Consider the following 14,115-nt stretch of genomic DNA (forward strand, 5'->3'; position numbering starts at 1 on the left):
GTCTGTGATCCATGTAAAAGTCTACAGCATCAAGTCCATAGAAGTAATTCTAGTGATACTAGATAAACACGAACAAAAAAAAAAGACCAATGTTAGGTTATGTGATAAAAGCTCATCTGTACACCCACAAAGGAGCACAAGGACAATCATGGGAGAGCAGGGCAGCCCAAATAATACCCTGCCCTAGCAACTCCTGCCTATATAAGTATATGTGGTGTAAAAGTGTGCTCTGTGTGCGTATGCCTACTGGGAAGACATCTTCCACCTTGCTACTGGTTGGACCTGGTGACATGGAGCTGTGGCAACTTGCCTACCTCGGGCTGCGTGATCCAGCATATGTTTTTCTCTAACAACCAGCACCTTTTCTAACATGGTCCCACAAAACACAATGAAGTAGCTTTTTAAGCAAAAACTAATCCTTAAGTACCCTTGGCAAGAAAAACTTGTACTAACGTTTTTTTTCACCAGACTACAAGTAATAAGCTGATTGGTTTCAGTAGACCTAGCTATGCATTTAAAGATCATGGCTAATGAACCAGGTAAACTGGTTCTTCCCTTATTTACACTGGCAGAAATCAGTTTCAAAACCACTCTTATGAACGTTTGTGAACACATGTTTACGCAGCTGTCTGCCCACCTTTCACTGAGTGTTTCCCAGATCCATTTAGGATATTAAACAAAGGATCCATTTCATATTTGACAGAAACTGAAAATGTCAATGTGGCTCACTCTTGGCTCAGTTCTCTTATTTCAGAGTATATCAAAGACAAAATTATATTTACCGATGGTCCTGGTGGGCCTCTGGGACCTGTGGGACCATCTTTTCCTGTGAAACCCTATTCAAAAACAAAAGCATGATTAGAGATCAACTTAAGACTGTAGCCTGATTAAAATGGCCTTGAAGATTATGTAATTGCAATACTCCTCATTACTACTAGCATGTATTGTAAAACCTATCCACAATGTAGGTTATAAAAATAGCTATCACAACTAATGCTGGAGAAGGCTATGGAACAATGAGCTTCAGCCAATTTAGAAGATGTTCAGCTGCTGTTGATTAACTGAAGATGGAATGAGTCTCTCTCAACATTTTTAAGAAAAGTAATCGTTGTTCTATCCCAGAGGAGCAAGATCTCCCTTTTTGCTGTTCTCCCACTCACAGATTAGCTGGAAAATCAGAGGTTTCTACTTAACTGAAGAACAACCTCCCTCTCAGATACTTCCCCTGCAAAAAGAGATGCTGAGAAATCCCATTTCAATAATCCAGCATAGCATTCACATATTAACATTGATGGCCCATGACCCACTAATGACCCACCAAACCAATGGTATGTTCTTTGGCAACTGGCTATCATATGGTGGTCTGTTTTCATTTCCCGCTATCAACTCCCACTAAAGGATAACTATAAATGCATATATCAGCTACTGATTTTGACTGTAAAGGTAAGTCATTGCTTCAGCCGTCTCAAAGGTGATATGCCACTGTGAAGACAAAAGAGATTTGCTTAGTTGACCCCAAATTAGAAGAAAGGGATTGCAGCAACACCACAATGAAATACCTGTGTGCATGCCCTTCATTATGAAGACATTTCAGAATCCCCCATCCACAGAAAAGTTCTTAGCTCCAGCCAGTCAAAGGTTAAGGAGAGAACTTGACCTTCACAGTAAGAATGGCACAGACAGATTCTTTAGGGGTATGACATCTCCCAGACATGGAGACAAGCAGAGTTTCAAAGGGATCCCCTGCAGCAGCAACAGTGGAAGACAGCAGGGCTGAGCACCTCAGCAGAGCCCTGCTCAGTGGACATACTGCTCTGTGGGTGCAGGCATCCGAGAACCTAGTCAGGAGAGAGAGCAGTGCAATTTTTACAGAACCTATCTGGCTACCCTATGGCTATGTGGGGAGGTTTTCACACCTAGGTTTTTCCAGTCCTTCCACTTTTACATCTCTAGGCTGGATGCTGATAAAAGGACTCCTTTTGAGAAAGCATTTGAAAATAGAAAGATATGATAAAGAATGGGAAAAAAAAAACAAACCACATTACTTGGTCTTTTCAGATGATAAACTGAGGAAACCTTACCCTTTCTCCTGGAGGTCCCATTGGGCCAGGTGGACCAGGTAAACCTGGGGTTCCCTAGAGTGAAAAGGGATGTTAAACTGTATCCATGACAGAACAAACATGACTGCTATGCTAATCATTCCATTATATATGCACACATTAAATATTTAACTGTCTTCAATGTTGCTTTTTGGCATTTACAAAAATAAAACAAACCTTTAGAAAAAAACATTTATTTCATATACATGATACAAGAATCTTCACCCTCACACTATTTTTTACTTCTGTTTCCCCACCAGCCCATAATTCAACTTCAAAAATCATTTTCAGTACTGTTCCCATAGAACAGATATATCTGGTTTATTGCCTTTACAAGCATGACTTACAGATATCAGCTAATCCTTTAACACCTGGTGCTAAAGCCTAGCTGCAGTCATCAGAGTGTATCTAAAGAAACAAAAATTAGACTCTTCCTTTATTATTCTTTCCCCCTATTGTCCTATTCTTTAACATTCTGCTGCTTTATTGTGCACATTCTAAATTCTCTGTTTCTGTTCCTTCTGTAGCTTCTGGGTAGAGAATAAACCCTAAAATTAAACAAGTTCTACATTAGACAACAGTCAGGAATTTCATTCAATGCTCTGTAACTGTTGTAGGTACTGGATATTGAACAGCCTTATATCATGTTGTCATGTTCTTCCCCCTTTTTTGTGTAATCTCACTGTACACTAAAATGGAGCATTGCTTTCTGCGGGATATTACTACTCCCTATATGTATATTACTCAGGGTTATAAGGACTAATAAAACAGGCAACGAATACAAGGTCCTTGGTCCATAACTGACCTTATCTGTTTTATGAAATTAAACCCACAACACTAAGCATCTTCCATATAGTCTTTATATCTCCAGTAAAATCAAGGACAATATAGTAACCAAGGAATATTAGTTATGTCACCACATGCACAGATCAATGACCTTGGATTATCCAAATCTGGCTGATTATCAAAAAAACCCCTTATTTTTTCTTCTCAAAACCTAATCCTAGTTTACAATATAGAAACCTGCAAGTAAGTGAAATTTAATATTGCTTTCTTATTTCAGAAAGCATACAATTAATGTCCCAAGACGATTTGACTTCCAAAAGTAGAAAGCAATTAGACAACATTGCTGAAGAGGGGTTCAGCAAATGTTCTGCAACCTTTATTTTAGGAAGATGTTTAACTGCTGGTGGTCAGAAGTTGAGGGACCTTCTTGGGGAGTTATGAGTGTACTTTTCCTAATCCAAGGGTCTGCCCCTGTGCATTCAGAACTGTCCAGACAGACATTTGGCTTGACTCAGTACAGCTGTTCTTTCACTCTTGCTGTTTTGAATGGTTTACCATTTCCTACATTTCAAATTCCTAAGTGTATGATAATTATGTTTCCAAAACTATTGCTTAGGAAGGTATGAGAAGAGCCCATGATTCCTAGTGATGTCAGAGACAGCTGTCCAGCAGCCAACCTGCATCAGGAATAGTGTAAAATTACATTATCTTGTCTAAGCATCAACTTACCGATCGCCCTGGTAGTCCAGGCTGGCCAGCATCACCTTTCATTCCTTGACGACCCTACAGTTTTCATAAATGATTGTTAGACATTCTGAATTACAAAATAGATCAGAAGAATAATTAATTTATGTAAATGGACACAAAATATTTCCTGCAAGAGACCTAAATTAAGGAATCCATAAGCCAACTATGTATTATGGAATAAATCAAGATACATATACCTCTTAACTGAAGCAATACCGATCATCTCACAAACATTTGCAAATGCAGGATGACTAGTTGACATTATATTAAAAACATAGGCAAGCAGACATTTGAAGGGAGCACATATTTTGATAAGGAAGTGACATGGACTTTTCACTGAGAGACTGATACCAATGTCTTCACAAGCAGGAAAGCAGGGAAGGGTTACAAGTTTTTTCCCAGCCTCCCTTATCTTTCTCAGCTGGTGAATGGAACTGTTTACACTCACAAAAGGTAAAAGCTTGGTCTTTTTAAAGTATCACTATTTTTCTCTAACCCTATAGGAGCATATAAAGAAGCAACGTATTGCCTTTCACAACTAGCTTGCATTCCACATACACTACAGCACTGTAGTATAAATCCACGTGAGCTAAATTTGACAATATAATATTTATTTTTCACAGTAGTTTGCGTGATAATCCAGCATTAATAACTGTTGATGACACACAAATAATCAAAGAATTTGTAAACATAGCCTGCCAATGTGAATTGCAATTGATATGAAAAATGAAATTACATGACTCAAAAGTGGTGCTCTAACTTATTGTTAACTAATGAGAAGTTCCACCAATGTTGGTGTTTTCACTTTTCAGAGGTTTTCAAACTGAATGTGACAAATAAATGTATTAATTGTATTTCACATGTAAAAGGAATGTGTTTGGTCTTTCTTGCTGTTTGGCACCTCTAGGTCATCTTCATGAAGTTTTCCTCCTGGTATATAACAAAAAACTGAAAAACATCTACAGTGGTTAACCAAATCTTTCTACTTTGTCCTTACAAAACAGAAGGTGTACCTACAACAGAAGGTGTACCTAATGTCTATCTTAAAGCACATTTTATTTTCCATTTCCCAAATTAGGTTACAGACTGAGAAGTATGCAAATGCAAAATGAGACAGTGTGCAATCAGACACCAATTCTATTTTTTTTTCCATAAACTTTATATTTTAATCAAAGACCTCATACAAAAAGCTCCTCTTTATATTAAAATTCAAGCTGATCCTAAACAGGAAGCGTCAAAATTATATTCCTGCTTTTTGGGTGATTACTTATTAAAATATGGCAAAAGCAGTCTCAATGCATTCAGGATGTAGGCAAAGGGTTACCTATGCTATCTGCTATAAAAACAGAATCTGGTGGAACTTCATCAGGGTTAACAGAGTTACTCTGGCTTTGAAGGCATGTACATGAAATCAGAACCAGCCTCTCATTAAAATATGCGTACTGTTGCCAAGAAGGACCCCTAGGAATGAAGGGCTGTTTTATATGCCTAGATCTAGGCACCCATTGCCTCTCTGAACTTTCAGCTACTAATTTAAGCTCAGAAAATAGAAGTTGTACATGTAAATCTGTGAGAAAGATCTCTGTCTTCAGAGTAATATTGCACGCTTAATTCTCCTGCACCACAATTTGATAGTTTTGAGTCCTAGAACTTGAAGGCCTAGCAACTCTACAGAAGAGCTGTAAGACTAAAAATGTAGTAGCACAAGTTACAACACTTAGACTGTCCCTTCATAGGCATCCCATAAGCACATGTAACATTCAGGACAGAAAATGCTATTGTATTGAAAGAGACTTGTTTCAGAAAAAGACTTGTTTCATAATACTACTGTATTGCACGGAAAAATTAATGGCACAGCAAAGCTGCCACCCTCTTCCCAAGACCACCATCCCCATGGACAGCTCTGACTCCACACACGTTGCCACCCGCACTCAGAACGGCCACTCACCGGTTCACCTGGGATTGACAGCCCGTTGGGGCCCTGCGGACCTGGGGGACCTTGAGGGCCAGGAGGACCTGTCTCACCACGAGGACCAGGTGGCCCCTTAAAGCAGAAAATTAAAACAACATTGTAAATGACAACCGCTTCTTAGATCTGTAACTGCAAAATCCTTTGTGTTAGACACTTAAGGCAAGTCAGAAGCCTGGAGACACGTTTAATACTTCAGAACAACTGTGGAAACAGTTATCTAAGTGGTATATTCTTTCATAAGTTATTCTCTGATTCATGTTGGCAGTCTCAGGCCAATACACGCCTTCTGGCAGTGTTAATTAGAAGTATAGCTGTCTCCTCTGTACAGAAGAAAGGACCACAATGCTGCAGAGTGTGTATTAACACCCCGATGCACGTACTCTAGTTTCCTGATGTGCAGTCAATGCCTTTGAGGCTACATATATACATAGGCTGTGTATATATAGTCTCAAATAGGTAGGCTGCACATAAATAACATATAAGCAAGTTTCCAAGTAAATTTTTAATCTCCATTCTTAGCTCAGCATAGAACTAAGCATACAAATTTTCATACAGGTAAGCATGTAGCAACATTATAGATACATTCCAGAAAGATACTTACAGATGATCCAGTCAAACCCCTTTCACCTCTGGGACCTTTAGCACCTGGGCCACCCTAAATTGAGTATTTGGAAAGAAAATTTATTTCATACAGGGAAAGCAAGGGTACATCATACTGGTGTGCATCATGAATCCTCTTTATCACACTCTTACGCGAAAGCCCTAAGCTTTGAAGTGTACAGATCACACTGTGAAAAAGAGTACCAGAATAAAAGATGTATCAGAAACTCAGGTAAGCCACATCAGCTTCAGCCTTGCCAATTCAGCCCATGAAAAATTATTGTCATTTTTGTCTCTGCAGATATAAACTTCTTCAATTTATATTCACCAAAATCTCTGGATACCTCTCTAGTAGACTGCCAGACAACTTAACTGGACTTCAGATTCCTCATGCAGCATTTTTGATAGCTTCAAATTAGAAGGACTACTGAGCTGAGTATAACTCCCATATATTCAAAACAATTGGTAGGAGCGTATTCATTCCATAGATTACTATCTCTCCATGTAAAACAAAGACAGTAGCTAATTTATTTCCCTGACAGAGTAAAGAATCTTTCCTTGGAGTGAAATCCTGACTCTGTATTTAGGAAAAATATTTGCACAGTCCGTTAAAAATATCTTGTACATGAAGTGCAAGACAGCTGAGAATGGGCCAGATTCTTTCAACCTATCAAACAATGAGGAGGTATTCACAGTGATCACACTGGAAATATGGGAAAAGGATTATTATATAAACAAGTAGAGGTGGCAAGGAGCTGCCTAACTGTGTTTTAAACTAAGATGAAAGGCGAAGAGATTACCATGATGCTATGGACGTGTTGATAGAAACTGTTTCTGTGACTGACCTTTGTTTCACAAAACCACAAGTTGACACAAAACTGCTTCCATAAACTTAAAAATCAGAAAATCTGTCTATTGCAAACAGCTCCTTACAGCTGGTCCAGGGGGTCCTGGAGGTCCCACGCTGTCTTGAGTACAGGTACAAGCATTTGGAAGAGCTGGGCATTTTGCTTCATCTCTCTGAAAATTCAATCACAACTATTACTGTCCTTTTAAAGAAAAGTATTTGGTGGCAGCATATTTTTCTAAAACAATAACAGCAAGATTCTCTATTTTCCTGTTTTAAAGTACAAGTAAAACTCACAGCTAAACAGTGGCTTGCAAATGTTTCTAGAGGACCTTTCATATTTTTAGCAAATTTTCTCTGCAAGCTACACAAGACACTAACAACAGAGGCACAGGCAAAATCATATTCATATGCAAATTCTGTTGTTTTGATATTTATATCCATTACACAATCAGCTTGCACTGACAAAGAATAAACTAGTTACTTTTTGAATGCTAATCTAGAACAGATTAAATAAAAAAATAATATAGCTATTCCATTCATAATACTTAGGATCTTAAATCACTGAAAACCAAAATATAACTGACATTTTTTCCACCATTCCTAAGGGACTCAGTTCTAGCACATTACAATCTTTCTCCCTCAGACACAAAACTTGGAAATGCAGTGTTGTTCACTGGCTATTCTGACAACTGCAATTTAGATGTGTTGTCAGTATGAGGTAGAATACCAGGCTAATACTGATATTATTAAATTTGCTATTAATAATGAATTTCTGAATAGCTTCTGGTTCATTTATACTTACCATAGAAGGGAGATCACAGCATCTGTCTCTGCTAGTCCAAACTGGACTGCATACGATGTCAAAATTCTGGATTTCTAACTGTAAAAGAAAGGAAGACTCTTGAAATAGTCTAGTGGCATTATCATTAAAAAAGACTCCTCAAACAATTTACTTCCAAGGTAGTTAACATCATTCAGACTTTCACTTCTTTGACACTGACAGAAAAATGATTTAAAAATAATAAAAAATTTAAAACCAAGCCTACATAAGGCTACAAGAACTTCAAGCACTGATGCTTGCTCTTGTTCTGAGGCAAAAAGTAACCAAATAAAGTGACTCAAGAAATATTTTGCAACACTTAATGAACAATACCGATGAACTTCTACATCAGCTGAGTGCCTGTGCACTTCAACGTGAAATCTGGCTGAAAAGCTTTTGGACCAGCTCTAAGGACTGCAGTCTTTGGATCATATATTAATTCAGATTTATGAATGGAAATTCCAGTGACATTAGTGGGGAAAAATTCTGCAGAAAGGCTGAAGTGGGGACCTTAGGTAGACTGTATGGTAAAAGCAGTTTCCTCTCTTATTTTCACCCCAAGAGCTATGCTCCTGTACTTTGATATATACAACCAAACACTTGGTGGTGAGCACCAAGCATCATCTTCGGGTGTTAGGATTTGCACACACGGGTCAGATTGCAGACTTAAATCTTCTAGTATGAAGCTCAGGTAATAGCATAGATTACATAATAAGTATAGTTAATCCACTAAGATAATTGATGTGCCCTTCATAGCAGCATCCACTTTTTCATTATAGGTTTATAGATCATAAGGCCAGTGGGGATTACTCTGATAACCCAGTACAAGACAGACCATAGAACTTGCCAGAATTAAAACCTGCTCATTAGAGAATGTCTTTCAGGAAAACAAAACAATCTTCATTTACAGATTTCCAGTGATAGAGAATCCACAGTAATGGTTCCAATGACTAACTGCTCTCCATATTAAAAGAAAAAGATCTCCACTCTTGTTTGAATTTACCTGACTGCAACTTTCAGTTATTAGATTTTTGTTCTTGCAGTTCTGCTAGAATGAGAAGCTATCAAGACCAAACTTCTCGGTTAAGTATATTGGGTCTTGCAGTACAGACACTTGAAAGCTTTGGGTGCACTACTGATTTCTTAGCAATCCTTGATCTCTAATCTCTTTCCTCAGAAAATACCAAGGGTTTGCATTAATGAATGGATTAATGCTTATTGCTTACTGTTGCTGATCTCCGGTCACCTTTCAGAAGTTTCCCAAGTATTTCATAGCCATCAGTTGTGATGTTCCCAGCCTCCTTAATTGGTTTTTCCAGTATCTCACTGCAGTCAATGTAAATCTTAACATTTGATGAAGTTACAACAATATGGACCTGAAAAAAAGTTTAACATAGTATTTAGAAAAGGCACATAGGCATATTTACTTTAATACTTTCACAGTATTTCACTGTTTAGGTAATACTGTTTTAAATTTTCTTCCTAGTAATCCTGCTTTACTTTCAACTGGTGGAAAAATTCAAACTCAAGGAAAGTCTATGACATTAGTAACCTCTTTAAAATGTGTTGAAAATCAGTAAGATGAATACACAAGCACAGCTAAGAAGTACTATTTAATGTTAACAGTTGAACTACAATGATCTATTTAAAAAAGCTTGCCTGAAAATTACCTTAAGATGGCATAAAAGTAAAAAATAAAAAGAATTTTTGAGAGGAAGTGAATATAAGCTCTTCTTGTCTTCTTCTGATGGCTGGGACCACACAAGAGGTTTATGAGTCTGGGACTGCCCACTGGCTAATAGACTCTGTCTGTAGTTCAGAGAGTAGATTGTTTCAGATCCAAAAGATCCAGGGTTCAGTTTCCACAGATGACTCAACCAGAGGCATTAGTTGCATTGAGATACAGGAAGCGAGCAGAGAAGCCTGCCCAGAAAAAGACAAACTAATGGAAGATGCAAGAGAGAAATTTCCATGAGAGAAATTTGGCTACAAAAATACATGCTAAAATAAGGGGAAAAGGGGAAGAAGAGGAAGAGATTAATTATTGGAAATAGGGGAAACTTCAGAGGGAGAAAAGAATGACTGTAACAAAGGGAGAGTATGTTTACCAGGAGAAGAGAATGAAGCGTTTGGGGAAAATACAGTAAATCTTAAACGGAAGAACAAACAAAATTGAAGCAAAGGTTACCATTCAAAAAATTTATAGTACGTATGGAGAATGTTATGCAAGTGAATTTCCTACATTTCTATGAAAACAGAAGATATTCAGGAGTCTCCAAGAAAGAAGCAAGGGTCTGACATTTTAGTAAATCTAATATGCAGTTGATGGAAGAACATCTTAAGGCAACAGAAAGGTTTCAGTGGCTTTATACACCTTACATACAGCATATATTTTATATACAACATTATAATATCTATGTAGTTGTTAAAATATCAACACAGTAAGATCAGCAGTAAGGAATCCTTGAAGTATGTATTTATGTTTTAAAGCTTCTGTTATCACAGCACATAATACTTCAGAAACATATTGCTATTTGATGACTGCTTAAAAAAACGGCATAAAGTTGAAACTCAGATTCCCTTAAACGTCCTGAGTCAACAAGTGCCTGAACAATCTCCTGAGAATTTGTTCTTTTTTTCCATATTAAATATTTTCCCATGTGGAGTTGTCTCCAAGGCATCAGCATACCTTATCTAAAACTCTTTAAACATCATGTGCTTATGCTTTATATAATTGGAATTAAAACTTTTGAAACTGCCCTCATTTTTTGTCACGTGAAGTTCAGCTGGCATCACAGTTTAATTCTCAGTGCTGTGTTTTTTTAATTAACATTCTGAGGATTGTCCATTGACCAAATAAAAAATAATGGAAAGATAACTGAGTGTATCCAAAGTATAGTTTGGTATTACATAACAAACTTTCCACAAAATAAAGTAAGCACCGCGCCAAAACTTTAAATTCGTTATCATTTATACATCATATACTCAGCCATTTGCTTATGTGACGAAATTTTACAGGTTAACTAATCCATCAAACAGTTTAAACTCCTCTCAGATGTAATTTACTGATTCTGAAAGGTATCTAATATGCAAGTCCTTCCACTGGAACGTTAAGTATTTGTCACTATTTAAATAAAGTAAATGACATCTGCATAGCAAACATGTATTGTGGCATTTTCATTTGCACACAAAACTTAGGAGAGGTGAATCTACATCAGAATGCTGAGGGGGATCATCAGTTTGAAAATGTTCAAACAGCAAGGACTGCTGAGCATCGCCTATACGTCCAAAGAAGAAGCAATTCCAGCAATCAAAAATAAGCAGAGCTCCCCCAAGTCATTGACTCAGTTAGCTAACTGCTGATTTAACACCGGCTCCAAATTCCAGCCTGGATCTCATGGCCCAGGCATAAATCTAATAAAAGTAGGTGTCTAGTGTTTACAGTAAATAGAACATGTCTGCATTCAATCCTGCTACGTTTTGTTTTCAACAAATGTTAACAATGTTAACAGAAACATTCTCTTCAGTTTCTAACACACCAACATAAAGCATTACTTCTGACCATTTCCAGTGCCAGAAGGCACTAAGGTTTTAAGAAAGAAAACATACTTTATTCTTTCTCTCCGGAGCCCTTCTAAGATAAAGCCTGATGGTGTTCTGATCTACTGCTAAATGAACCACATCAGTAAGCTAAGCAAACTATTATCTAATATGTACATCAGCAGAAAGACATACACTCATTATCAAATTTCCTGTGGCTAACTACTGCAAAACTGCAATCTAAAAGGAAGTCTATCATGGTAAGAATAAGAAAGTAGAAGTCGTCTCGCTCTCCAAAACACTCAGTTATAAATTTAATGACTGTCTCAGGCAGTCAGGATTTTTCCTATGGGACTTGCCAGATTCAACAGCTTTCACCATAGCTATGCTACGCAAAGTGTTCAAGTATGCCAAAGTAAATTTCCCTGCACAGTTAGGTGTAGTTAACTGTGCTTCACTGAGTGAGCCAGTAAGTCATCGAATGAAAACCACAAAAATGTTTGATATTTTGGAAAACATCTTCTTGCACTCTAAAAATTTGTCATTTCTTTGAAACTGGATGGTAGGAGAAATTGCAAAAGTACCTTTTGAAATGTGTTAATCTTACTTTCCTTCCTTCATCCAGCTGAAACTACTGCTATCCTCTATTAGGAGCTTATCGACATGGCTGATACATAAGGCTTTCCCAGCACATGAGCTGGGGAATCCCATGATGCTATCATTAACAACCTGACTCATATAGCAATCTCAGTAATCATCCTGGAGAGAACCCAGAAGAGTCAGCTCAGTTACATGGTAAAAAATCCCAAATACAGCTCTTTAAATCAAGGCTATTGTAGTTACTTTAAATACTGTCAAAATCTGAACTTTTGATTCCTTTCTGGGAAAAAAGAAGGGGAATGACACACTGAACTAAATAACTGGTACATTTTTGCTTAAGAAATAATCTCATAAGCAAGAATTCATAGTCCCAGAGCTTTAAGATAATTTGCAAATGGCTGTTACTCCTGTACATCGTTTGGCATCTTAGGATTGTTTACTGTTAATATGTATGAGTGCATTTAACTATTGAAATCATACAAAACTCCGGATTTTTATTTCCCATGTAATTGTTTTTCACAACAATTGTTATACATAACTGCTAGTATTGCTGGGGTTGCAGGTTGTTCCCCATTTGCTCTGATAAATGAGCAGAGCTTCGCTGTAAGTGCTGTCAGATAATTCTGCTCAGCTTTATCACATTTAGAGGAACTACAAGGAAAAATATGACTCTGAATGTCAATGAAATTAGCAGCAGATGCTTAAAACAGACTGCTGGCAGTACAGCATGTAGAGAGCTTCACACCACTGAGCTGAAGAAGGGAACTCTCAACTCTCACACTATCTAAACTCTCAACTCTCACACTATCTAAAATGAGGCATGCTACATGCTGTTCTGTGTTTTAACAGTACTTCTTGGTGATGACTCAACTTTTACACCACAACAATATCTATCCTAGCCTTTACTGACAGTTTTTCTCACTCCAGTAGATTAATATATTCCCTTAAAATTCAGTTGTCCTACTAAGCTATCAAAAAAAAAAAAAGAGGCAAAAAGCCAAATGCCAAGGATAAAATAGAGGTTGCCTACTGCAGGCGTGATCCAAGCCTACTCATAAGCATGAGTTACAAAGTCAATGACAAACTTTTCTTCATATATGCAAAAATAATTAGCCATTAAAGAAATTATAAAACAAGAATAATTGGATATAACATAGAAGCAGTTTGGGAAATTATCCTGTGTCAAATTCTGAGGAAACCAATAGCTTTTATAGTGCTGTGTGATTCTTGCAGTCCTCTGAGTTTTAAACAGATGAAGTCACAAAACATTATAATGCTGGCACCAGCTATCTTTCCCTGCTTTCAGCCTAGCAGAGCTAGGTTGACAATGTGGCCTCCAGTATCAGCAAGTTGACAGACGCAACCTCTTATCAGTATCCTCAAAGGAATACTGGGAGTGACTAGTCATGCAGGAGAGGGTATCATAAAGAAAACAAATGTTATACTCCAGCCATATTTAGTCATCAGAAGAAAACTAAACTAAACAGAAGGGAGATAAATGAAAACATGAGAATGTGCATTTCAGCTCACAAAAATGTTGCAATTGCAACTCACTTTCTTGCCCTAAATGTATATACTTAACACAGCAAAAAATATTTTTTAAATTGTGTTTTAGGTATATATGTAGCCTGACTCAAACACTTCCTGATGACTAGAGGTAAGGAAACATGGCAGGATCAAGTTGTCATAATTCAATGCACAAAATTAGAAAAGCAAGCACAAAACTATCACAATTGAAGGCAGATGCAGTAACATGTAAGGATTTCACTAACCATTTTGACAGTTCAAAAAACATTGAGTTTCATTCTAAATCACAAATAGATTATACAATCTTTTATGGGGTCTCTATTATTATTTTTGCTTCCTCAGCTAACATTACTTTGGAATATTTTAGAATCAGTGAATTTAAGCCAAAAATATGCCAATACACATTCATACATAGAAAATATATACATATACATGTATTATGTTTGTTAAATATATCAATCTTATTCAATATGCTATTCACCGCCCAGAATTGGTTCCCTGCCTTTATCAATAGCTACTTGCTTTCCGTGGCTATACCTTCCTCTTCTCTGAATGATTTCAAATCATTACATTT

The 14,115-nt window shown here is 37.2% G+C and overlaps 1 protein-coding gene across 7 annotated transcripts in view; it reads right to left on the reverse strand.

Annotated features, from left to right (window-relative positions):
* The window catches only part of COL12A1 (collagen type XII alpha 1 chain), a 107,164-nt gene that overhangs the window by 14,649 nt on the left and 78,400 nt on the right, over positions 1-14,115 (reverse strand). For all 7 annotated transcript variants that reach the window (XM_069804682.1, XM_069804685.1, XM_069804681.1 and 4 more), the window contains 8 exons: positions 9,101-9,250; positions 7,857-7,934; positions 7,138-7,224; positions 6,206-6,259; positions 5,581-5,676; positions 3,615-3,668; positions 2,082-2,135; positions 783-836 (listed from right to left, as the gene is read on the reverse strand). In XM_069804682.1, coding sequence (XP_069660783.1) covers positions 783-836; positions 2,082-2,135; positions 3,615-3,668; positions 5,581-5,676; positions 6,206-6,259; positions 7,138-7,224; positions 7,857-7,934; positions 9,101-9,250 — 627 coding nt within the window. The remainder of the gene's footprint in view (positions 1-782; positions 837-2,081; positions 2,136-3,614; positions 3,669-5,580; positions 5,677-6,205; positions 6,260-7,137; positions 7,225-7,856; positions 7,935-9,100; positions 9,251-14,115) is intronic.

The sequence above is a fragment of the Haliaeetus albicilla genome, chromosome 17 (assembly GCF_947461875.1).
Source record: "Haliaeetus albicilla chromosome 17, bHalAlb1.1, whole genome shotgun sequence".
NCBI lineage: Eukaryota > Metazoa > Chordata > Aves > Accipitriformes > Accipitridae > Haliaeetus > Haliaeetus albicilla.